This window comes from Nomia melanderi, chromosome 4, assembly GCF_051020985.1.
Source record: "Nomia melanderi isolate GNS246 chromosome 4, iyNomMela1, whole genome shotgun sequence".
In the NCBI taxonomy this organism is placed as follows: domain Eukaryota; kingdom Metazoa; phylum Arthropoda; class Insecta; order Hymenoptera; family Halictidae; genus Nomia; species Nomia melanderi.
In genome coordinates, this window is record NC_135002.1 from 16034368 (window position 1) to 16061553 (window position 27186).

A 27186-nucleotide genomic window follows, 5' to 3' on the forward strand; every position below is an offset into this window, starting at 1 on the left:
TATTGTATACGAAAGAAACAAAAAGTTTAAATACCATCATTTTGAAAGTTTCATTTTTTATAAAGTTAGATGAAACTGCTTCTGATGAAAAGTGACTATTAAATTAATAAATTTTTGTCATCGAAAAGTGACTATTAAGTTAATAAATTTTCTTATTCTTATTTACTACGTGCTAAGATGTCCTTATTTAACGCTATTTCGTTTAACATAAAGTTAATTTTGATTTTTAAAAACAGATCTTGGGCGTTAATCGGAGTATTAAATATTAAGTATTTAATTACGAATTTTCTGTTCAATAAGAAGTTATTGAAAAATAACATTTAAAGTATCAAATATAATACAATATAGCGATATAGATTAGATAATACGCTTTATCATAGTTTTATTTGTATATTCGACGCTTAGTTAATGGACAATTCAATCTAACAAATTTTAAAACGATGTAAACAAATCTATAACATAGAAGATTCTTAAAGAGATGAAACTCCAATGTTGGAGAACTAATTTTTAATGCACATGCCTATAGAAAGAAATGTTTCATAAATACAACTGCAGAACTACGCGATGTCAAATGCGTGTACGACTGCACACTTTTAGGAAATGAAGTGTACGTTATTTATTTACAGAAATTGTAAATTCTTCATATATAATTTTCTCAAATGGGTCAACTTCGAAACATATATTCGTGCTAATGATGTCATTTCTTTATAAACAACATCTCTATGGATAAATGTACTATGTATTTATTATTGCAGAATTTGGGAGTTGTATTCATGAAACACAACTTCTACGCATGCGCACTAAAAATTATTCTTAAATACCAGATTTTCTTCCCTGTAAAAATTCATTCTAACAGTAGCAAAAGATCTGTTCCACTCGCCACCTCTAATTTAATCGGTTACATGATTTAATTCGTTGATATTACCATATCGGTTAATAAAGAAAATACTTAGTTTGAATAGTTAATTTAGAGACATATTTCTTCTGTACTCCTATATTTTAACTTGTGTAGTATCAGTTTTGCCTAAGATTACACACAATATAGATAGGTAGTAGAGCTCAAACATAAAATAACATTACTCCCTTTCACCACATGGTGAGTTCTTCATGGTGGGGAAATGAACCTTTCGCTCAATGTAATAACAGTACAATTGTAAATACTCTTTTAATAATTTTTATAGAATTTTAAAAATATTTTCATTTTTATTATTTTTAAAACTATGGAAGAAATTACAAAACTTAATATCGTTACAAAGTGTAATTCAAATAAATTTTATGTAAAAATACACATATATTTTCATTGTTACTTTTAGAAAAGAAGGAATAAGAGATGTCAAGTAATTAAATTTATTTGTATATTAATCTTTTACGAGAAGTATGCGTGAAACATATTCAAACAAAATTGAAAAGAAAATTGGAATAATTCATATTCATTTTTCATCAATGAGTATTCCCATTTATGTATCATTGTCGCGTCCATGACTCGGATTAGTAGTCAGTCTAGTGAAGATGGCCGAAAACAATGGCACTGGTTATTGAGCTAACTTTGCGTTCTCCTGATACTTGTCAACAAAGAAGTTATCATTAATTAAAGCGTAACTGAAGCACACATCATAGTCACACGTGAGTACAGCTTCCTTTTTTTTGACCGGTGTTCTTCTAAATCTTAACCTTTTCAGTTAATATCTTTGGCATTTAATACTTAACGATACAGTAATCGTGCTTTTGATCTTTTACTACTGTCATCTCACGTCGTATTACAAAGAACGTTCCGGACTTACTTTAATGAATTTGAAAAATGTTTCCTTTTAATTTTCATTTTATGTAAGAACGGATTTATGAACTACTATTACTTGAAAGTGTTTCCGCATTTGCACGATGTATTAGTTTTAAAACTATTTAAAAAGATATTGGTCTGATTTACTCGGAAGCTCATTATTTCTTTAAACTAATGATATTGATCGAATATTAATTGAGATTGAATATTATAACAAATTTATATTCGAATAACTTTGACAATTTTGTTACGGCTACATAATAATACGAATTTTCGTATATTTTTTTTTGTATTACATAGTAGAATATGAAGTTTTATTTTTTATCTATCAATTATTATTTTCTATAAGAGATCCAAATTTTTTCATATATTTGATAAGTAGTATTAATTCTTTAAAAAATGATTGAGAAATAATAGAAAAGCTTAGAATTAAATTATTATTTACTTTGCGGTTAATTAATAATGAACTACATTGTTAAGATTGCTTGGAATAGGAACATTAGCAATAGATTTATTGGTATTGTATATATGGAAGGTGACTAATTTTTGTGTAATATATGAAGTAATAATTATTACTAATAGAGAAATAATGTTTATTTTAAAATTAAAGTTAAGTCAAACAAGAACAAGAATACAAGTATTAAGAAGTTCTTATGTAAGAAGTAATAAGACAAAATATTATATTTTATATTTAATAGATAAATATGAACCAATTGAGTTTTTACTATATGAAAATGATAGAAGCAGCACCTTTATGTTTTCAGGTATATATTATGGCAACTGCTATTCAAAAGAATGGCATGAAACCTTTAACAAACACAATAAATCATGTAGAAGGTGTAAATAATTTAGATAATACAGACATATGTAAAGAAGAAAAAGATGAAAGACTGTTTGACGGACAAATTCAACCTTACATGGATCCTCCTGAACAAGAACCTCGCGAACTGGATATTGTTATTAATAATGTAGTCTGCAGTTTCAGTGTTAGGTGTCATTTAAATTTACGAGAAATTGCGCTTAATGGATCTAACGTGGAATATAGGAGGGAGAATGGGGTATGTTTCAAAGAAATTTTGTTTCTGTGTAACAAAGAATTACTGTAATACGTTTAATAATGTAATGGAATTGAACATATATTATTCACATATATATATGTATATATATATATGTATTCTATTAATATAAGTTTCATGTATTCACAATTTATATTTCAAGTTTTTTATGAGAAGTGATGCGTAATAAAGCGATTAAAAAAAACATTTCGTTACAGATCATAAACAAAGTTAAAAGTAACTTATACTTTTTGTATACCATTCTTCATTTTTTATAATTAATAATAAGAAATTGTGATTCTTTTTAAATGAATAAAATCAGTTGCCCTCGAGTTTGTTTTCATTATTGAATCATAAAACTGTTTAATGTTTCATAGCCATTTAAATATATTACGTTTACCGCATTGAATGATGATGACGATTTTTAATTAGATATTTTAAATCTGAGAATAACTAAGAATGAGAAGAATATAATTTATAATTTTTGTTAAAATGATTTAAATGTAATTTATGTTTGCTTATATAACATTCAGTAGTAGTTATTCTTTGTATATGTGTGCACTGTTATAGATGATAACAATGAAATTAAGAAGACCTTATACTACTGCTTCTATATGGTCTTCTGGTAAAGTAACATGTACTGGTGCAACCAGTGAAGTTCAAGCAAAAATAGCAGCAAGAAGATTTGCTCGTTCACTACAGAAACTTGGATTCAAAGTGCGATTTAACAATTACAGGGTGGTTAATGTGTTAGGTACATGTTGTATGCCATTTGCAATTAAGATTACATCATTTTCATTATATCACAAGGAAAATGCAGAGTAAGTGTACTTAATTCATATTTCAATATTATAAAATAGTGGTTATCATTTATAGTTACTTATATTTTGTATTTATTTTTATAAATATTTATCAATAATATTCATTATATACAGTTACGAGCCAGAATTACATCCTGGTGTTACATACAAACTGACGGAACCAAAAGCCACTCTGAAGATATTTTCGACGGGCAGTGTTACAGTAACTGGTTCGTATTTTTATTTATTTACCATAAATTACAAATTAACCAATCATTTATCAAATATATATTTATCACATTTAAAAAGTAAAAAGTGTTAAGTTATTTATCCCTACATTTGATTCTTCTATTTTACTGAATAAACTGTAACAAATATTACAGCTCCTAATGTTGCTGCTGTTCAAGCAGCAATTGAATACATCTATCCACTAGTCTATGAGTTTCGTAAAGAAAGAACAGCAGAAGATGAGCTTGCATTGCCAACAAAAAAGCGTAGAATGGGTGTAAATAAAAGAAATCACGACGAGTTCCTACATGACCCAGATTTTTCGGTATGGTTTTCGGATGAGGAAGAGGAAGTTGAAGAGGCTGACAGCGACGCCAGTTGGGACTGATCTGTTTCTTTTGCTGCTCTTCTGTTAAATGTGGAACTGTTATATCTTGTTCTTTGAAAAATAGATACGCACTTCTCTGTGTACAAAAGTGTTATCATAAAGAGTGAAGTGAAGCATTCGTTTTCTCTTAGTGAAAAGACAATGTGTGAGTGCCAGAAACAAATAACCACGCATGCGTGATTTAATTATGGTTTCATTAATATCGAATCAAACTGAATACCATTGTCGAAACAATATCATCGTAATATACTTTCATTAATGGTACATATATGCACATAGGTACATTTATTTATGGATACATGTGTCTATGTACATATAAATATTAAATATGTTACACACAATGTTATATACATAATCGTTTTGTTTAGTGAACAATTTTCAAATATTTGTTTCAACTGTTTTTTTCTCATTTTTTTTTTCTGTGACAAAGCTTAGTACATTTAAGCAATTAAAACAGTTCTAGGAAGGACTTGTTTGTAAGTATACTCCTCTATAATTTAGGTAAAGAAAGAGTACACGCTTCTAATGGTTCTCATTATATATAATCGATACGATTATGTACCGAAGTATTGTGGCGGTAATCAAAAGCGTGTATATTCTTGCTGTCTTTTGTGCTACTTCTTTCTACTCATAGATGTAATCTATTTTTGCTTAATTAACGTACTGTGCCAAAGATGGATGTTCAAAATTTGAAGCAAAGTGATCAAAGTGGCATCTAGGAAGCTGAAAATTTTGTTCATTATAATTATTAGCTTTTGTACTACAATGACACGTTTCAGTGAATATGAAAATATTTCACAATTATTACTTTAAGTTACATTATGAATATGGAAGGATCATTCTCTTGGAAGCAATGCAAATAATTTAAAATTTAATAATCTGTTTACTTAACAATATATATATTTGCTTGTATTATTAAATGTTTTTGTTTAGAAAATTGCAGGCTGTTTTTACAAAATACAATAGAAGATATATAAAATTGATATTAAATTCAGCTATTAATTACTTTAAATTTACACAGGCCTGATAATAGTGTCCTGAGATTTGGTTTTTTTATTTATAGTTGTATTTTCATATAAAAACAAATTTTTAGAGTAGAATAATTTATTTCTTTAATCTCTCGTTTTTGTTGTTGAAAGAAAAAGAACTTCTTGAAATGAGTTGTAATTTTTTGATAAAACTGTTTGTCATTCTGTTTTCTGAAGGTTACAACAGAAGTTTAGAAAATACAATAGAATAAAGTATCATATTACTTATTGTTTCCTATATTAATCATCTATGTGTAAGCTTTTATTTATTTGTCACTTGCAGTATCCTCATGACGATAAGTGCATTTGAATCATGTCATCTCCAATATTATTTTATATTATAGTTTCAGAGACAATATTTTATTTTTCATTTTGCTCTTGTTGACATTACCGAAGCATTCAATGATTGAAGTCTACTTAGTATGTTTTAGATATATGAAACTTGACTGACAGAATTATTTTTAAGTTCCTTTTGCTAATAAAAATTATCAGTACATATGACATAAAATTTTATATAAACGGTAAAAAAGAATCATTGTTTGATTATTTTTTAATTAATTAAATACAATAATATGAATTTATATACAACATATTGGTAAATGAATTAAACATCTACATTAATATGCTATTAGTTGTATATTTCTTAAAAATTACTGAACGAAAGGTGTAGTTTAGAATTGTTACTATTAAATAAACGCTATTTATGATTCCTTTTCGTATCACAAAAGTATATACGTGTACATGAAGAGATGGAACGCTATACAACAAAGATTAATCTGTACCTTGTGCCATACAAAATAATATTCGTACATTGAGCTTATTTGAATTTTTTATAATTTCTCACAATTTATTGTTTGCATACTGAACAACCTTTTTACAAAGAAGCTATAGTCACTGCCCATAATATATTTCATACAAAAATTAAAGAGACTTCAGCTTGAACAAATATGTGACATTAAGTAACATAGCACAGAAATGAAAATCTGGTTATAGTTAAGATTGACTATCTCAATATATTGAAGATTGAAGTAATGCAAGAATAATTGTGTAATCATATGAAAGTTTATTTAATTTTATTCATCCAAGCGTATGTTTTGCATAACCTTCTGAAAATAGTTCACAATTGTAGTATACAATATGTAACATATTTCAGTAATAATGTACTTCAACAACCATATACATTGAAATGAAATATCATTGATTTTCAAATTTGACAAAGAAAAATTTGTTTGAACTAATTTTATGAAAAATGATTTCTGTTTAGTATTTACATATACAATGAATTTTTTAAATCGATTTTCGTTGTTTTATATATCTTCTTCATGTAAATGCCAAATGTATAAGTTTGGAATAGAAGTTGTGTATATTTTAAAATTGTTCATTAATCAAAAGATATACATACTTATTTCCTATAGTCTATTTATTAAGAAAAATATGAATAAAGTTTTAAAAACAACACTTAAATTAGGCAAAGCATTAATAATATAATACTTCTTGCAAATTAACTTATTCCCATGAATATAATAATTTGGATACTATATAGATAATATTTTACAAATGCTATACTTCAATAACGCACATTGTTCATTTCATATATTGCGAAAAATGTTTCTTCGTTATGTTACCGTGTCACATAAAATGATCATTGTGATAACAATTTTCAATTCAATGAATTAGTTATTTAAATAGTGTTGCTGTACGGTTGTATGCATGAAGTACGGAAATGTTTCCTTTTTTTTATGGAATAAAGGCTAATATAATCACGATTAGGAATCATATTATTTTCATATATAGACCTTAAACTGATATCTACCTTATTTGAGCTTATTTGATAGCTTTCAAGTAAACACAGTCTATTTTTGCATATATCTCTTTACAAGTTTTCCTGTCATCATAACTGCCAGTTTTACTAGTTCTTTTAAACATAATAATAAATTTCAAAAACGTAAATATCCATAGTATCATGGTACTATTTCTGATCATTATTATCTTTAAATAAATATACGTGGAGGACGTTTCATTTAAATATTATACATTAAACATCTAAGAAAGAATTACAGATGAATTTTTATTCAAATTCAACTTAGTGTCAGCTTGGAACTGCAGTGATTATAGTAGTATTATATGTAACTTAGATTAAGTTTTAACAAAGCCACTGTTTATTATGATTGTATGTATAACTGCCAATTGGACTATGAATAATGCTACCTATTTTGTACATTTCTTCAGTAGTTTAATGAAATTCATCATTTCAATGATTTTTCAAATTCATGACAATAAAATAGTATCATTATAGTTTCTTAATGTAATATTTTCTGTCTACAAAATAGAGTTTTCTTAATAACATGTCATAATTTATCCACTGTCCTTATAATTTAATGCTAATCCTTATATCTATACCTCACAGATGCAACATAATCATTATGCGATGCAACAAATGTCTCTATTTTTGCTGATCTTCACGTGAATTTTTAATATTCCTTTACATGTGCTTAAAATTACCTGTAATTAGTAAAATCGGTTTTGCCTTTGTGTCGCATGTGCTATTTACTTTGGTTAAATTTTTACGATTACTCTAATGGAGAAATGAAAGTGTTTAAACTATTAACAATATAATATATACATTTATTGAATTCATTAAATTATGTGCTTCTAAATAGAATTTTACATTCCAGGCCTTGTAATGTTACTACTTTCTAGTCTGAGACTATGCGTACACCAAAGACAGTTTGTAAAACCATGTTACAATTTAAAATAGTATAAGTAACATGAATACATTGCTCAAGATTGATCAAATTTTAGATGCAATTCCACATAGTGCTTGTACAGTTAAAAAAAGTACTTAGATTTCTTCAAAATTGAAATTAATCTATTTGTTATAAAAATAAATGTGTTGATGACTCTGACAGAGTTGAACATTCTCCATCGATTCGTTTATGTACTTTAATATCGATAAATAGATAATTGATCAATAATAAAATACAATTTCATAGTGTAATATCCTATTAACAGGCACATTTTTATGTATATAAATAATTAGGTATATTCTTACATGTGTAAAAATCTTTAGGTAATACAAATGTTACAATAACAAACAAAGGTTTATAAATTCGAATAATTCACGAAAATTAGAAGTAAATAGCAATATGTTACGGTTTATTAAACAAACAAAAGTTGATTTTTAATAAAATGATTGATTTCTTGAAATTATAATTACACATTTGAAGACTTCTTTCAATATTAAATTATTTCTCATTAATATAATAACACATTATCATATAACTGTATTAGTTTATAGTAAAAAAAGGACAATGTAGAGAAATATATTAATATCATATGATACTGACTAAATAATAATAGTACATTTTATATCAACATTTATAACAAATTTAGCTGCTTTACTTTAGAAATTTAACAGTTTACTTATTCATTTGGTGCATAGCATGACTGAATTATTAAACTATTAATGTAATAGTCTTTAGAAAATATAATTATCATGAATCTATATTTTTCAGTAAAGTTATAGTTTACAATTTTTACTTAACTTTTTGTACAAACACATTATCTCGCTTTATTTATAACTATTCAGTTTATTTTTCATATATTAAGAATAATGATAGTAATAGTAATATTAAATACTATATATATTACATAATAGTAGAATAAAGTAGTTGTAAGATGTGCTTAGTACGTAGAAAATATTGCATTAATATGTGGCCTCTTCTAGAAGCAATGTGTATTTAAGTACTTTTGATGGAACGTTACAAATTTGAAAACCAAGAAATGTTCAATCACTATCCTGAAACAATCTTACGATATATATGTATTATCATTATTTTTAAGAGATATATAGGAAACTGGAAAAGCACTTGATCATATTCAATCTATTGCAATGTGTCTGATGAATTAAACTTTTTAATGCATGACATCATTAAAATGAACTGAAAAACTTGTAAAAAAAGCTATATAGTTTATAAGGTATAAGCCCGAGGTATTCATAATAATTTATATGTAATTTTTTGTTAGGTAAATATGTATTAAAGACTGTTAAATGAATTGTAAATGGAAATTTGTATGTAAATTGGAAAAGAATAAAATGTAATAATTAATCTGAATATACATATTTTGTGTACCAATTTAAATGATTATAAATATTATAAATAAAACTATACTGCTTAATTATTCTATAGGGTGGGAAAATAACTTTGAACACTTAAGTCGTCTTTGTGATTTACCTATTTTAGTGATATTTTTATATTAATAATATCATAATAGTGGCATTTTTTGTACAAACGTAATATTGCAACCATCGAACTTTGAGAGTTCTCTTATAACATAAGAATTGTTATTTTTTTTTTATGGCACATGGAGTGACCCTGTAACATATATTTCTGAAATCGTCTAAGCACTCGTTAGTATATTAGAAAAAAGAAACAAAGTTGATGTTGAATTAAAAAAAAAATTACTATTAATGCGTTATAATATCTTTAAGATTCTAAAACTTATATAAATAAATTTACATTAATTATTTCATAATTGTTATTAGGTTTAAAATATATCAATAGCTTCTTTCAGCTTAATTGTTATTAAGTTTAAAATATATTGATAAATTCATTTATCATTGGGTAATAATATAAAGATGTACTTCTAGCATCCTAAAAAAAATTTTTAGAGTAGATTATAAAAATTATGAAATATTATAAACATTATTATTTGTGAGTTATCTGCGAACATAGAAATGAATTCTCACCTCTTTTGTGCTTATATTAAGTCCCGCTTTGGTTAATACACATATGTAAGGTAAAATGGCAAAATGATTACTAATATTTAGCAGCTCATTTAAATTACAATATTCTAAATCATCTAAGACTTTCATTGAGATGGTATTAAATAAATATTTATTCTTTCGTTTTTTAAAAGGCTAAAAAATATTTAAATTTTCCATAAATATAAAATCAAATAAGTAGAAACACTTTATAGGTTTTTATATCCATTAAAAATGGATTGTCCTTTTATGGTTTTAGGTATTATTGTAATTACATACCTTATCGTGCCACAGTGCATCAATGATATCTTGAACGTAAACAGATATGATTTTTAAATTTCGTTTTAGTACACTTCGTTCGCGCTGCTGTTTATTTCTACTGAATTTTATACTCATTTTATGATACCTATGCCAGATTTATAAGTTAACGAAACAAATTTTAAGAAAGAAATGTTAAAAAAATTGGAATTCATAAAATAAATACCGTAATAATAATTTACAGATTCTTGATAAAATTGCACAACTCGATGTAAGAAAACCTCCATATATAACTGCTGGTGGTGCCAATGTAAATCCTATCACAGTATTCCGCTTTTCCAAATTACAAACCTGAATATTTTATATTGAAAAATGAAATGATCAAACACTACTTTAATATGAATCTTTATCTTTAATTTACACTGTTGTTCAGTTTCATTACATACCTCCTCATAAAATGATAATGCTTCTGAAAGCAATAAAGTGTCATAAACATGAATATTTAAACCAGATACAATAAGATCTTTAGAGAATTTTGTAAGAGTAGAAATAATTTCTTCAAAATTATCCACCAATGCTCCTCTTAAAAATGGGGCAGGAGTTTTCTGATAGCTTTCTTTAAATCCTTGATTAACAAACTATAATAAATTTTTAGTTTTATTAGTGATCATTGATACGAGTAACTTCTCTGATTAGCATTAGAATAATTTACATTATAAAATACATTCTTAATTAAATAATGAGATTATATTATAATTTATTATTTTATGTACCAAGTTTGTGATCAACATTCTCAATGTCCTGATAATTTCACATTTTGCATTTAAGAAAGATTCGTAATATATGTTTTGCACATGCACCAATACTTTTTCTTGTAAATCTGTAAATATTGTACTTTTATAATACAAGTTATTATAATACGAATACTGTTGATTTATTAAACACATACCACTAACGGATGTTGATGATATCCATTGTAATAAAGTTAATAACTTTGATTGATGTTCTCCTGTATTAAAATAAAGATATTCACTGAGAAAATGATTAACAACAAGTACGCCTTGTTGCATATAACGTGAAAATTCAGCAGTCATATCAAGTAACTTATTAATTTCTTCTTCCGAAAATTTATCATTTTCCAAAATAAATGCTGAAATAAGAGTAACATTGTAATAGGTTTTTTTTTTGTAACATATAGAGAAACTGTAATCATAACACATACCTCTTATTAAAGTATTGTAGAGATTATAACAGAATCTATATTGATAATGAAAATCAGCAAATGTAAGTAAATGATATCCAGCTGTATTAGTTAACAAAGATATTGCATTACATGGAAATTCCATGCTAAAATGTGATTTTCCTAGATCCTCTATACTGGAATATATCATTATACAAGAATTATTAAACAAGTACATTATACATCCAAATCATTTACTTACCACGAAATATCAAAGATAGATGATGTATCCTTTTCTTTGAAAATTCTAGAACCAATCTGAAAGTATCGCACAGATGGTAATAGCGGTGTTGAGAATTTTTTTCTTTTTCCTTGCTATTGAGAAAAAAATTAAAAAAAAATGGATGCATTTATAAAATATACTTATAACGATTTTATATTTATTACATAGATACCTCAAATGTATTCCAATTATACGATTTAAAGTGTAAGGATTGCATTTCCTGAATTTCTGAGCGTTCTTTAGCAGCTTGTAGCATTTTTTGCAATTTTTCTGGAATTGGTTTCCATACACTCTCTATATTTATCGATTCAATTTTTTCAGGAACTAATTCAGGTTTGTAAGATTTAAATAATCTAAAATATTTTTTAGACAATTGTTTTGTTAAAAAATTCTATACTAATTTACTTATGATTATATAATTACTTACGACAATAATACAACGATATGTCTTTGGGGATGAGAATATTTCTGTTGTAATGTAATCAATCTTGTCACGTTTCTACGTGTAACATCTTCAGGTTTTGTTAAAACATAAATAAGATATGCTATATGTTTTTCCTAAAATAAAAGTAACATAATATACAACTCATTCAATACAGAATATCAAATCAAAATATAGAATATAATTACCAATCTTTCCTTTTTCAACATTACATAAAATAAAACACTATAATATATATTTATAACTTTTCTATCTATTAATTGGTAATCCCATAAACCTAAAATCACATATGCAACATAAATCTGTGAACTTTTATATCTTTGACTCTTATTTATGATTAATATGACCATAAATATATTTGTATATTAAAGATAATATTACCAATAATCCATTGCATAATGATAATAGATACAGTAATTGGTATTTCATTCACTGACGATAAACACCAAGTAGCAATTAATTTAAAGGTCCTTTCAGGAATTTTACGTCTTGGAATTAAACACTTTATTAAGTCCTTTAATTTAGTAGCACCTATTGAACACTTCTTTTAGTTTATTATATATAATAAAGTATTATTGCTTAACTTTAAGTATATAAAATTTACAAACCTAAGTCTGTATTTATAATAATATTTGCTAATAAATTAATATCTTCATCTTCTAAACCTTTTGATGCTAAATAAGTTTGTAATGTGTTCAGTGAATTTCGAAAATTATGAAAAGATTTTCCTTTTGCTGTAAAAAAATATTAAAGAATTTAATAATTTAATATATAATAAATACACTATTCTTGCTAGAAAAATATACTTTAAGATAAAAAAATATATAATATTCAATCATCTTGTGTAAGTAATACTTGATATAATTGTTCACGTACCTTTTAATGTTTGTAAAAAGATTACACAATCATTTTGCACTTTGCTGTCCATTGTTATAATTATAGCAGGATTTTAAACATTTATATTTCACTTAAAATATATTAAATATATTATTACTTGCACTGAAATGAATGTTTCTGAATTATAGAATAACCAAAACAATGTTAATATTATAATAATAAATATGAATACTTTAGATTTTCTTAATTTGTTGTTGTATTAAACATTTGAAACATTGTGCTTAAAATGTTATACTAACGTATTCTTTTAATATTTCTTTTCATATGTGACTTACTAAATAATATTTCACTTCGTATAAACAGTTTGTAATCATTTTTGGTTTGAAAGCATTCCAACCTGTCGTAACTTCATTTTCCCGCCCTTTTATTATTGTGACTGTTATTCGAAATATTGTGTCAATATGGCTGCTATCGAAATATTTTCAAACTGCGTTAGTTACAAATATAAAAGTAAAATATGTTCTCTAAGCTCACTTGTAGTATTATTTTTTTTAATACTATCGTTTTTTACACCATTCTTTATTATTAGCAATGCAGGAGGTATGCATTCTTTTTATTTTTCATTGATGTTGTTTCTTTCTCAACAGTAGATAATTCGATAGGTATAATAAAAGTCCCTGAATTTGATATATTTTAATTAAAAAGTTTTTAATTTGTTATTTCATATAATAATATTATATTACTAAAACTTGTAATTTTCAGGTTTTTCTCTAATGAATCGTGTGTACACAGAAACACCTGATATATCATTTAACTACAAATATATATTATTAGCATATAGAGATTACAATAGTAATCCTATAGTTTGTTCGACATTTTCAACATATAAAAACAATAAAATTACAGATGACTGTATATTAATAAAGGTTTAAAGATTATTTTTTTAGGTTTTCATTGAAGTAAATTATTTGTGTGCTGTCCGTTACTAAATTTATAAAATTTTAGGTGCGAGAAATAGATACAAATAGTGATGGAATAAAAGATGTTTTGAAATTTGAAGCTCAGTTTTATACAGACACACCAATCAAGAGTTTTAATGTTTTACTTTTCTTTAATTTTAAATTAAAGGTAAATTTAAAAATCATTATTATATTTATATACTTATCCACAGCGCTAAAGTATTCATGCAATTTATCTTTTGTAGCAATTGTTCCAGATGATAATGGAATCAATTGCTGTGTTTAATTATGTATTACACGATGAAGTTCAGGAAGCAAAATTTTTTGGAGATTTAACATTGGAGCAAAAAGGTCTTCTTAATAGTCAAGGTTCCTACAAATTAAACAATCATAGCATTGAAATGGCTGACTATTCGTTAGAGGAATTACTTATGCACAATGCTAAGAGGAAGTGTTAGTAACATTTGTTAACGCATTGATATCTACTGACTTAATTCTATGTTATTTTAAGATATATAGTTAGTTGTCGCTCTTATAGTTCTACCTTGTTTTATATTAACAGCAACTTATATGCATTTTATATTAATTCTTTATTTCTCAAATTAAACTTATTATTAAATCCTCTTGTTATCTGTTAATTTTATTTAAATTTATTATTCGATTCTATATGAAATTATTTTTATTGTTTCTTAAAAAATATTTTTAATATGTTGAATGCCATGGGGATCACTGGTGACCCCCAACCAAATTGGATTACTATAGTTTGCTCAATTAAATGATAATTATTTGAAAACATTTCTATATTATAAATAATGCTATCTAATGCGGTGACATCCAGCTATATGAATGTGCGACAATAATAATGCAATTCAATTAAATGATTTACACTTTTTCCATTTTGTGTATTTTGCTTTGTTAAATCGTGCGGCATTTAACGTGTTAAAGAATTCTAGAAGTTTTCCCAATTTTCATATGTCCATATTTATAAACATTTAATTTTTTCAATTTGCATTTATTATGTCTAAATATTATTCCACGTGAAACAAATATTTTAAGTATAATGTTATAAAGTAATATTCTTTTTTCATTCTCATTTTAATGCCTAAATCTTGCGATATTCAATCATAGAGTTTTGGGAATTATATGCCACGTGCAGCTAAAGTTCAAACGTGAAAATTTCTAACCGTGAAAGAGTTAATATTATTATTTGAAATCAAAAAAGAATATTATAAAATATAGAATATCGTAATAACTTCAAATTTTTCAGTTGCAGCCAAAATAAGCAATGAACGTATAACAAATCGAATCAGATTCTCCAAAGAAGAGAAAGTAGTTATCCATGTAGAACTAATGTATAAAGAATACTTAATTTATTATCAGCCCAGTATTTGGGAAGAACTAAAATGGGCATGGATTCAATATTTATCATGCCTTCTTGTCTTCGCTTATATAACAAAACACATTTTGACTTTTTTATTCTCCAATAAATATTTAAATTGTTATACTATGGTTCCATGGACAAATAAATAATTTTTACAACAATAATTAAACCGCATTCTTGTTCAATCATTGTTAATATAAAATGATACTACCATAGAACTATGTTCGAACCAATTTTCAAAGTTTCGTATCAGTTTCCCGGCCCGCTAATATTGTTGCTCAGCTACAATCTCTTGTAAAATCCGTTATCATTCTATATCAAATGCATAAATCGGATCAATATAAAGTTTACAAAATAACATTTCTTCGCGTAAAACTATTTTACCACATTGACTTTCAAAATAATCTCATAAATCCAAGGGGTAGTATAAGAACTTTCAAAACAGGCAAAAGAAATGAATTTTGATAGCGTGATAAGAAAATCGGCTGATAAATAATGTCAACGTGATTCGATTTTTAACCCTTAACGGTCGAGAGTTTTTTTTGTAATACTCGCCCATAAGACGTTCTATTACGGTAAATATTTTTTGTCAGTGCATAATCAACAAACCAGTGATGTACATAATAAGTTGCAATATTTGATAAAGAAAACTACAGCGATGATAACCCTTTGCACTCGGAAGGCGACTCTCAGTCACCGTTTAATTTGACGCGGTAAAACTATAAAATCTGATATTTAATGTTGAACTTTGTATAATGCCTTGATACGTGAAATATTGGAATAAAATAACTTTGTTCCTCAATGTACTTGTGATTTTCCTTCGAGTTAGTTTCAAGGAATGTCGTCTTCGTCTCGTCAAAAAATGTTAAACATTTCTAACGAGAAACTTCCGAGTGCAAAGGGTTCAAATAAATCAAACCATGACGCTCAATGGGCATTTTATAAGGAAAAACAATAAAGAATAACATAGCCTTAGCCGACTGAATCAACGACTCTTTCCGAACTACGCGCTGGATCAGTTCAATGAGGGTGGAGATTGCGCCGTGTCGTGTCTCCGAGTCTTCCGCCTCTTGCATCCTCGCACAGTCGCATCTAATATACACAACAGTTCTTCCATCAATTATTCGTCCTTTGAACCGTAGTATTTTTAGTGTTAAAACGACGTTAACATGATCCACGAGAAACCGTGCCCGCTATCCTGGAGCGAGTCTTGATCAACGGACAGAAAAGGGTGAGAGCAACGCGACAGAACCACAACATCGAACAGCTGCGGATATTGCTGCGACGTTCACCTTTCGCAGCTTTTCTCGGCTGTTCTTCCCCTAACGATTATGTTTCTATGCTCGCGAGTCAAAGTTTAACGTTAAACTCGACGATGCCGTGATTTGTTATCGGAAATTCATGTTTTCAGGGATTCCGATGAATTCGAGCGAGCCTGTACGAGGTTTCCTGTAGATTCAACATTCCAATTGCAGAGCATTGGAACTGAAAAAGGTGGTTAGCCATGTCTACAAGGTCCAAGGAGAAGGTAGTCGCCGCGTTTCGGAAATTCTTTCGGTCTTCTGAGAAAATCTCGGAGCCAGAAGCTGCGAGCAGTTCGACGAGCTCTCCTTCGAGAAGGCTTCTTAGTCGTCACCATCGGCCAGACGCGGTTACACCATCGGACGGTGCTTTGCCTGAAAATTCGGGCGCTGGCAATTCTGGTCATGGAACTTGTTTCTTCAAGTCCAAGAAGTCCAGTGGGACTTCCGCTCAGGTATTACCCACTGATCTTTGCGCTCTTTTTTCTTTTTGACGCGTTCACCGCCACGAGAATTTTCAACGTTTCGTCTGATGTTATTTATCCTTTCATAACAAAGACGTAGTAGAATCCTTTAACCCTTAGCGCTCTAGTTGATTTTTCAACCTATCAGCAACTCCAAACAATTATAGTAACCCTGTCGAAAATTAAGAAACGTTATATCGTAACATTTTTTAAATGTTTCGTTTTCCTTAGGACAAGATTTGCGCCTGTGGCAAATGTAATGATCTTAGGATAGTTTTTTAAATTTGTTTGTTAAAATATTTAATACGTTTATAGAGTCTGTAGAATGCAAAGGGTTAATAAGTTCGTGTCAGAGTTCTTACGATACACTGTTATCTAGTTATTTACGTTACTAAATATTTTCGTTTTACATCAAATTTTTTATTGGAATCGTTTTTGAACAATTTGGACGTTCTGGTTATCTGTGACTGCCGTGGCAGTCAACGCGTTGATCGTTTAGCGCTTGAGAGTTTAAATAAGAATTCATGATACTGTGGAAATTTTCGATTCTATGTCTTTCGCTTTGAGTGTAAGTCAAACAAATCGAATTTAGAACGGATTCTATATTATTTGTTATATGACAAATGCAACTGTTGGTTGAAGCCGATTATAATTGTTATGCAAATTCTGCATCGTTTTGTACTGTACATACATGCAACGGTCGGTTAATTGTTGACGACATTTATACTGAAATGTAGAACGATCGTATACGGGGTGTCGTTAGGTTTTATTGAACTTTTATTGTTTGAAACGTGTAATAATCTCAGTACCGTTTATTGATACTTGATCGTATTTATTGCGAGGACGATTTAAACGGTTTATAACAATAAGATTTTTAATGTTACTTTAAAGTCATTTTTAAAGTATACATTTTTAATTATTTAATTATTTAAATTAATTATAATTTTTATTATTTATTTTAACTATCTCATATCGGGAACGTTTTTCCAACGTCATACAACGCAATTAAAGTTTATCTAAATTTTGTTTAATATCATGTTTCAATTACATTTGGTCCTTTAATTGATGAACCTTTTAGCATATTGCTATATAAGTTTCGACAGTATTTCAAGCTTTGAATTTTTCAACAAAACGAAACAGTATATTGCGTAAATTATGATTTCTCGATACACTGAATCTAAATCGGAAATATAATTATAGTAATATAGTAAAATACCTGCCAATTTACATTTCTATTAGATTCCTTTTCATCGTTGAAATTGCAAAGTATGTAATTGCATCGCTATTTTAAATTGTTATCTTAAAATTGTAATTATTTACGAAACAAGTGTTTCCAAGTTCAGATATTTAATTTTCAATCTTTACGCATCCTTACTGTTTTATTCCGAAATTATGAAGTATGGTTTATAACGTACGGCCAATGAAATGCGCGGATAATGTCATCTTGTTATCGGTAAGGGTGTAACGTAACTGACCGTGCTATAGTATTCGAATGAATAGCTTATTGTTGTTGTATATGTATCTCAGAACATTGACATGAATGGTTCTTATGAATCATTGTATCGTGTTGCGTGACAATGTTATAAATACTATCGTATTACAGTTACGCACGTTAATGTGTTTTCAATAACAGAGATAATCTATGTTTGTGTATACTTATACTCATTAGGGATAGTACATCGATACTTTGTAATTTTACCGATTTCAATGTGGTTTCAAATGAGAACATGAAATTGTTTCTTTATAATTGCTTTGTAGGCAGTTATTATTTGTTTTAAAAGAACTTTTTAAAAGAAATTTTGTTTAAAAGGACAGTATGATATTTATATTAAAAAAGGCAGATGGAGCGAGTAACTCATGTGTTCTATAGTACTATATAGATATATACTTGTCTTGAGACAGTTTAAATGAATCTGTGTTTTCTAGAAGATAAAGTATAAAATATAATTACGAAAAATTAAAATTATAATAAAATTATAATTATTGTTGGGTTCAGTTGTGAGTGAGAGGTCGAGTTGAGGTTTGCAAATGAATCAGGATTAACGGATGAAGTCAATGTTTAGCGATAAAAGTATATTAGAAATTTATTTCTGAAGATTGATTGTCTAGGCTAGACTGTTTGAGGAAAGAATGATCATTAAACTTGACTAATATTTAATGTAAGGTAACTTAAAAGTAGAATACATTGGTGTGTAGCAATATATATATATAGAGCTGGTAATAGATTTAGAAAAATATGAAATTGACTTAAAGAGATAAGCGTAGGTTGAAGGCAAATGGAATTGAAAATATCGCAAATATTGTTTAAATTAAAGATCAAATAATTTTATGATTTTTTGCCGCTTATGTAGCAGAGATGGTAACTTAGTAAGATGAGCTGAATATATTTCTGACACATTTAGATGCATTAAATAAGGAAGTTACAGGATGCATTGACAGAATAAATTAAAATTCAGAATAATGACCATATAGAAAAAAGTACTAATCTTATCATAATCTCAAAACTACGCTACGATGATAGAGATTGAATATACGATATGACAAAAAAGTAGCAATATGGCCATTAGTAGTCAGCTGTTACCTTTCCCTGAATATTGCGATAAAAGGTTTTGAAAGTGAACTAGATACGATATCAGATAAGATTATAGACAACAATGCGGAAGCTTTAGTTTGAGATGGACACAAACTAGATTCAAGAGGACCACACATATTTAACACCAATACTGGAAGAACTATAATTGATCGAAATCGAAAATTGATATAATGATCTGTAATAAGGGTATCATCGAACTCATTGGAAATCTTAAATAATTACACTGGCAAATTATTTATACAGTTCCCGTTAAAAACATTAAAGCCACTATAGTGTTTAACATTTTTTGCGGTAATCGTAATATTCGAAGCCCAAAAGGTAATTTAATAATAATTCTTTCATCGTAGAGTTAATCCTTTGTACTCTAGAAGTGTTTCACTGGAAACACTCAGCATTTTCTAATGAGACACACACGATATTTCTAATCGACGATTCAGACACAACGCTAAAATTACTCTTTTTTTAAATTTTACAAATTCAAACGACTCGACGGAAATAAAAAATTCTTCTATGTTCATTGCGACGCGATCTCCTAAAGGAAAGTCCCCTTTTTAAGAATAACCACTCAAAAGTGATCAATATTTTGTACAGAAGTAAACAACGCCATTTTCTTCGCTATAACTTAGCGATCTTTTTATTTCCTGAAAAAACGTATACGTATAATAAAACTGAAGTTCCGTGATATTTTATATTCTCATTTATTGTAGGGCACCGTGGCGGTACCGGACAAAAGAGTTCGCCTTCGACGGTTAATGAAGGAGCTCGGCGAAATCCAGAGGACCCAGCATCGGCTCGACTCGACCTTCACCGCAGAATTGGTCAACGACAACTTGTTCGAATGGCACGTCAGGCTACACAAGATCGATCCGGAGAGTGAACTGGCTGCGGATATGAGAGAGCTTAATATACCTTACATCCTTTTACACGTTGTCTTCCCAGAAAACTTCCCTTTCGCACCACCCTTTATGCGGGTTATTTCGCCTAGAATCGAGAAGGGGTTCGTAATGGAGGGTGGTGCTATTTGTATGGAGCTTCTTACACCGAGAGGTTGGGCCAGTGGCTACACTATTGAGGCGGTTATCACGCAATTTGCAGCCAGTATTGTTAAGGGACAGGTAGGAGCAGTAACTATAATATTATCTTATTATAAACTTATATAAACTATAATATAATTTTAAGTTATTATAGTTTAAATTATTATTTTTAATTATTATAACATATATATATTGTAAAATATTATATATCTTACTGAGATATCGTTGATAAAAGTTCTTAACCACTTTTCTAGTGAAAATTTTTGTTTTCGAAGATATTGACTGTTGAAAGTTGAAGTTTCGACTCCAGCTGCGATCTGATTATATCTCAGTTTCATATAATCAATATATATCATCAGTATATGTAAATTCTTATTTTCAGGGTCGCGTGGCGAGGAAGCCCAAGTCAAACAAAGAATTCAACAGAAGATCCGCTGAAGAGTCCTTCAGGAGCCTCGTGAAGACCCATGAGAAATTCGGATGGGTGACACCCCCTCTCGCCGAGGGTTGATCACATTAACGGCGCCGATGAAACAAAACATGGTTATTTCAGGGAAAAGTGGAACGTTGCCCACCACGAGCAGGTTTCAAGAGTCAGTTACATTCGTTCTGTTTTTTTCCTTTCGAACACGACAGTATCGTGACTTCATCACGGTTGCGATAACGTGTTTGATGGATCCCACAGGAAACAGATTAGTTGAGATGAGAAATGGAAACGGTTACCAGTTTTATGCAGTACACGAAATGTTATATAGTGGCTTGTACATTAAATTTACTGTCACGGAGTTTCCGTAAGGTTTGTACCATGAAGTAGCGACCATTCCGGGCTTCCCTTGAACTTTTTCGTCTTCCATTTGAAGTTTGTGCGAACATTTTTGTTCATGATATTTGTTTATGTCTTTTTTTTACAAAGCAACTATATAGAAACTTGTTTCTGCATTGAACGATTTGATTAATTAGGGAAAACAGTAATGCCTGTATTAAATTGTTTAAGTTAACGTTTCATTATATTTTGTTTAATTATATGTGTTACAAATCAATAAAATCTGCAGTCTATTAACGAGGAAAAATAAGAAACATCTCATAAATGATGTTATAGATGGATCTTAAATTTGGTCTACTATCATTTTATATAAACTAAATTGTTGCACATGCATAAAAGTGTGTAAAAATATTATATATGAAAAATGGTAATATTACATCCATGATAGTAAACTTTTATATAATGCAGGGAGAAGGCATATAATTTTTTAAAGCAATGTATTCATTCGTGTTTGTTAAAAATTTTAACCCCCTATACATTTATGTCATGGGAGCCTGTAGAGTACATTTTTATATTACAATAGCTAAATGAAAGAAAAAAGATTTAACATTGTTACCTATTCTACAGGCAATGTTTCGTCTATCTAAAATAGATTTAACTTGAGCAATAGTATAATTTACAATGTTATGAGATTACAATTACATTATTACATCGGATCAATATGCGAAACCTCTTGTATTTATTGTAAATTATCGCTAATATCTGGTTAAGCTTAATATCATTGACTTTTTACTTGCTGAACCTTACCCTTTCATGTGACATTATTTTCTTTGTTCTTGATTTACTCATGTTTCTTTTATTTAATTTACATGATTCTTTTATAATCAAATTGCAATTTTCTTTATCTAAAGATTATTGCATCTTTAATGGATGTTAAATTGAGATCAAATTTTTCGGAGTACTTAAATGAAATATACATGTTTCATTAGCTATAAATAGCTCAATCTTGTTATCTTTTCTTTATATCTATTTACGTTTTTATTTTTATTATCTTTCACTTTTTGTTGTTCTTCTCTTATATCCCTTGTTCATATTTTTTATTGCGTTATGCAAACGTTATTTTGTTTTGTTTTTTATTAAAGATAATATTAGTACTATAAATGCACACGCACAGGAACGCACAGATGTATATATCAATGTTTTCATTTAATATTTCGAATTTATTAATCGAAGGATGAAAAGGCATCCTCTTCACATTTCACTTACAGTTTACAGTTTGTTGACTTATTTGTCCTTTACAATACAAATAAGTATTTTAATAAAATTCGATTCATAGTTTTGTTACATTCTTTACTGTGCCTGTCATTAAAACATTGGTTGTTTATATATCAGGCACATTTCTGTCAGTTTCTTATTTTTCTAACAGTATTATGGAGTTTATAAAAAATCCTATGCTTCGTGTACAGTGTAAAAAAGAGGAATTTAATCTTATAGTTCGCTATAAATTCTAACTATTCATTAATAATTTTTGTTTACATGGAAATTGTTGGCAAAATGACAACAATGTCTCTTATTATACTTGAGCTAGAAATATGGTGTACCAAACTGCTCTTGAGCTAATGTAAATGTAGCTGAACTTTCTAAAGCATTGGTATCGTACTGTAATGTAATAGTAACAATAATCACATTTACTTGTAATTGAGAAATTACATCATAGATGTTTCAGAGTGCTTCATTTTTTTGTAGACTATAATTATATACAGAGGTGTTAAAATTATTATCTGAATATATTATAATTTAATTATAAAGACGTTAACAAGATTATTAAATAAAAATGTTTTATTCCTTTCTTTTTGTGTTTTTAAAAACCAATTATTTAAGTATTTGAATTCATAATATTTTCACGTTATAGGATGCACTTATCATTTCATTGAATCAATTCAAATTTTGTAAAACTGTCATTATGTTTTAATAACACTAAATTCCTAATCTGTACGTGGCATCATATTCGAAGATTACCTAAAAATGTATCGATTAAGTGTAATAATCTACAAATATTAAATTAACATAAGTAACATACATAAATTTGTTTATGATTCGAAGCTAATAATTTACACACTTCTGTAACTTTAACAATCTTCCTTTTTCTTTTCTGATGATATACAAGGCACGTCAACGGTTGTTATTGACAGTTTAAATTCATTGCTTCTTTGTTACATTGCCATAAAAAATATTTTTTTGCGGAAAAATATCGTTTCCCCTAAATTACAATTTTGTTCTCTTGATACATCCCACTGATGGTCACAGCTACAATATCGTCTACAAAAACGTTTATAATAATCAGCAGCTTTGTTTGTAGTATCGAGATGATACGAATTTAAATGGAAGAAATACTTTCTTCGCCACTCTTCAGCTATTTGTAAATTCTATCTCGCCACCCTAAAAAACGTTCAAAAATATTTTCCGCAACAATTTGAGCGTAATTCTACGGTTTCACGTTTAGGCATTTTATAATTTAATGGCACGTTTAACTAGTAAGGAAAATGTGCCCATTAAAACGAGTACGTACGTAAAAGTTACTGCTACTTATGGATACATCAGCGAGAACTTATTAAAGAAAGCAGTTTATCGGTATATGAAAGATGATAAATAACTTATGGTTGCTCGTGTCGTATGTACAATTAAATAATATAAATACGTACGGCTGATTTGTTTATGTTACAATATTATGCACGCGAATATAATAAAATCATCATTACACAAAATAATTGTTCTACAGTTTTACCGATAGCATGATAGTGTCTAAATCGTTCTGTGCGCGTTGATAATCGATCGCGTATCCATGATTCGGTTTGACTACTGTACGAGACGTTTCTTTGTCCATTTAAATAAACATTTCGATTACATTGATAGTTTGGCATGTATTTCTTGCTCACGGAACGTAATGTTCTATACACGATTAAAACTTTTGTGTCTAAACTCGCATGATCGATGTGTTTAAGATGCGTTTAACGATCAAAATACCATGTCAAGTTTCCGAGGACATGTTAGGTTGAAAAGAGAGCAGCGATTACTATATATCCATGTTAAATTTTTATCATAAATTATTCAGACTCAGATAGCATCATTTTGAATTCCCCGATAGATAACGATTACTTTTAAAATTCAAATCTTGTTTTAACGAGATATTGATATTGCCTGTACCAGATCATTTTTAAACTCTAGACTTAGTACCGAAGTAACTTCATTACTTTTCAGTACAGATTCTAGACTTTTAGTACCGAAGAGACTTCACTATACCATCATAACTCCTGATCCTGATTACTGAATCAAAAACGATGCCATATGATTCAATACAACAATAGTTTCTCATACAACAATCACATGGAGAAACGAAGATCTAACGTATGCATATAAAGATCGCTGCTCGCTTTTAAGTTAAGCGTATTCCCTAACGCTCAATGTAGTCATCCGAGCCCCTATTGCGAATCAATGCGCGTTAATCGTTGGGAACACGTAATCTCCTTAGAACTAAACGCGGCTGATGTCTCGCGATTGCGTTTATGCGATCCTCTCGAGCGGACCTCGCGTTGTTGTGTTACGATAGAGGAATTCGATAATTGACACACCATCAACTGCATTCTTACGTGCTAAGTATGTGCTGGGTGGTGTGTGCGCATACGAAACGCGGGGTTGCGAATGTTACGTCCAGGACATGTCGGTGATTCGCAAAGTCCGCGCGAAACGGCACAGATTTTATTGGAATGTTGCGCTCGATTCAATCGAGACGCGCAACCGTCGAGCGCGTGTTTTCTGGTTAACGCGTATGAAACGAGCTTGTCGATTTGGTAGCGTCGGTGGTGCTCGTCTTACGAGGATCCCGTGGAAAGCTGTACACACGCGTTACAGCGAACGAAGCGTTTCGTCTGGGCATCTCAATCGCTTTTCTCTTCTTGCACACAGAGGAATAGCTTCACGCATATCATGTTCAGATTATCTGTAACAGGGAAGATCGAATGTTATTACAGTTGGAAGATGACTTGATGTCTAGTGGAACAGCAGGGGTAGGAGGTGTGTTTTTACTTCACAGTTTTACAGTTTTTAGTGATGGCGTGTAACCGTACTGACGAACAGCAAATTGGTGATTGAAAATAGCTGTAATTAGGAAATAAAAACAATAGAACATTGGAGGAGAAAACTAGAACTATCGAGCAGACAAGTTGATTCTTTTAAATTTTTCTGTAGAAACTCTCAGAGTATATCTATTGGGATTTCGACTGACCTATAAAATTCAGTTTGTGTATACTTTTTCAGAGAAGCATTTGTTATCTTTTCAATAATTGTAGAAGAAGAATTCAGGAATGGGTTATTTTTACCTATTCGGTAGTTTTAGTGTTAAACGTGTTGGCAGCTTTGAGTCAATGATAACGTTTTGTATTTAATTGAGAAACAGCTGGGATAACGAGAAAAAAGTAGAACGAAAAAGATTTTATTAATCCATAAAGTTAAATTTAAAGTTATAGTTGAGTGTTATAGTTTATAGATTTACTAACTTATGGTCATTAAACAGCTGTACAATTACAAAAAAGTAAATAAATGGGCATTGATTTGTAAGCTGTTTTCAAAGAAACGAAAGTGTTGGTATATTTAAAGAAATTCGTTGGTATGGAATATTATATTAAATGTTTATGTTCTGTCTTATGTTTGTCGTATTAAAAGAAGTATCGTAAAGAATATGAGAAATAAAATGTAACAAATAATTTCTGAAGAAAAGTCATCTCGAAAGATTTGTAGCTATTTCCGATAGCTAGAACGCAATGTTTCTAAAATTCTAATTTTCAATGACATCAATTTTTAGTAATGTGTTTAATTAATTGTTTTAAACGGTTCATTAATATTTTTCAATCTCGTATGTAAAAAATTTGTAAAATTGACTGTTAATTACTAACTGGTAATCCAAAATGCATTTTTAGTACTGTTACGGTAAACAAGTAGCTTCCATCTTTATCACTAATGTTTATACAATAAGTTTCTTGACGAATTTATAAATTTGAAGCGTAGTATTATAAGTATGCCACAAGTTTTACAAAACCAGTAGAAACAGTGTTAGCAAGTTTAGTGAGTAAATTTTCATACATTAGGTTCAGTAATAAGTTTTTTTCATCCCAATTCAATCGCTTTTTTAGAAAAAGTTTCAAAACAATTTAATTTAAATCGTATTCTGTGTTATTAAATCTAATTTTCCATTCTACTCAGATAGTAGCTTGTCAGTTTACCAGACAAAAAGTTTAGCTCGGTTTGAGAAGAGCAACATTTACTTCATTTTCATTATTGAATTTGTTCCATTTATGTCATTTTTTAAAGAATCAAATAAATAATAATACAGATCATTATAAGTTCTGATAGTGCTTCACCAAAAACATCATATATTTTCTGACAATTGTAAACTCTGTAAATTTTTATCATTTTTAAGGTTTTAAATTTAACTTTTAAAATTCTTATTAACATAAAATAAATATTCAAACTTTTCAAAAATGTTATAATTCATTATCTGCACCGTCAATTACTTATGTATGTCTCGACTCGATAGTATGTCACAGGAACGTACGTCGTACACAACGTACTTGGCTTGCTAGAAACTGCATTCAAC

The 27186-nt window shown here is 28.7% G+C and overlaps 5 protein-coding genes across 13 annotated transcripts in view; 3 read left to right on the plus strand and 2 right to left on the minus strand.

Moving 5' to 3' along the window:
- Positions 1 to 1457: 1457 nt before the first annotated feature.
- Positions 1458 to 9349, plus strand: Trf2 (TATA box binding protein-related factor 2). The gene is made up of 5 exons (XM_031972621.2): positions 1458 to 1623; positions 2542 to 2835; positions 3403 to 3653; positions 3768 to 3862; positions 4016 to 9349. Exons 2-5 carry the CDS (start codon positions 2551 to 2553, stop codon positions 4246 to 4248), a joined length of 864 nt encoding a protein of 287 aa, XP_031828481.1. The 5' UTR covers positions 1458 to 1623; positions 2542 to 2550; the 3' UTR covers positions 4249 to 9349.
- A 142-nt stretch (positions 9350 to 9491) lies between these two features.
- LOC116425310 (centromere protein I) lies at positions 9492 to 16673 on the minus strand. Of its 9 annotated transcripts, none has more exons than XM_076366422.1 (17): positions 16189 to 16670; positions 13377 to 13477; positions 13081 to 13203; positions 12813 to 12938; positions 12586 to 12735; positions 12393 to 12481; positions 12190 to 12320; positions 11935 to 12115; positions 11742 to 11854; positions 11522 to 11676; positions 11249 to 11449; positions 11073 to 11179; positions 10746 to 10937; positions 10526 to 10650; positions 10321 to 10447; positions 10027 to 10197; positions 9494 to 9931 (listed from the first exon to the last, which is right to left on the minus strand). In XM_076366422.1, exons 3-17 carry the CDS (start codon positions 13130 to 13132, stop codon positions 9869 to 9871), a joined length of 1983 nt encoding a protein of 660 aa, XP_076222537.1. In that variant the 5' UTR covers positions 13133 to 13203; positions 13377 to 13477; positions 16189 to 16670; the 3' UTR covers positions 9494 to 9868. The 9 variants fall into 9 exon arrangements, with proteins under 9 accessions (XP_076222543.1, XP_076222544.1, XP_076222542.1 ...); XM_076366421.1 differs by having other exon boundaries at positions 15991 to 16670; XM_076366423.1 differs by lacking the exon at positions 16189 to 16670 and adding an exon at positions 15593 to 15693.
- LOC116425308 (transmembrane protein 231-like) lies at positions 13475 to 15551 on the plus strand. The gene is made up of 5 exons (XM_031972836.2): positions 13475 to 13641; positions 13804 to 13967; positions 14047 to 14169; positions 14246 to 14453; positions 15268 to 15551. The coding sequence occupies exons 1-5, from the start codon at positions 13503 to 13505 to the stop codon at positions 15528 to 15530; spliced, it is 897 nt and encodes a 298-aa protein (XP_031828696.1). The 5' UTR covers positions 13475 to 13502; the 3' UTR covers positions 15531 to 15551.
- Positions 16397 to 24448, plus strand: LOC116425309 (ubiquitin-conjugating enzyme E2Q-like protein 1). The gene is made up of 4 exons (XM_031972837.2): positions 16397 to 16612; positions 16793 to 17137; positions 20447 to 20854; positions 21156 to 24448. Exons 2-4 carry the CDS (start codon positions 16886 to 16888, stop codon positions 21282 to 21284), a joined length of 789 nt encoding a protein of 262 aa, XP_031828697.1. The 5' UTR covers positions 16397 to 16612; positions 16793 to 16885; the 3' UTR covers positions 21285 to 24448.
- mnd (L-type amino acid transporter minidiscs) overlaps positions 22008 to 27186 on the minus strand; it is a 43755-nt gene continuing 38576 nt past the window's right edge. The window contains exon 9 of the mRNA XM_031972831.2: positions 22008 to 25533. Within this exon, the coding sequence (XP_031828691.1) occupies positions 25472 to 25533 (62 nt within the window). The 3' untranslated portion in view covers positions 22008 to 25471. The remainder of the gene's footprint in view (positions 25534 to 27186) is intronic.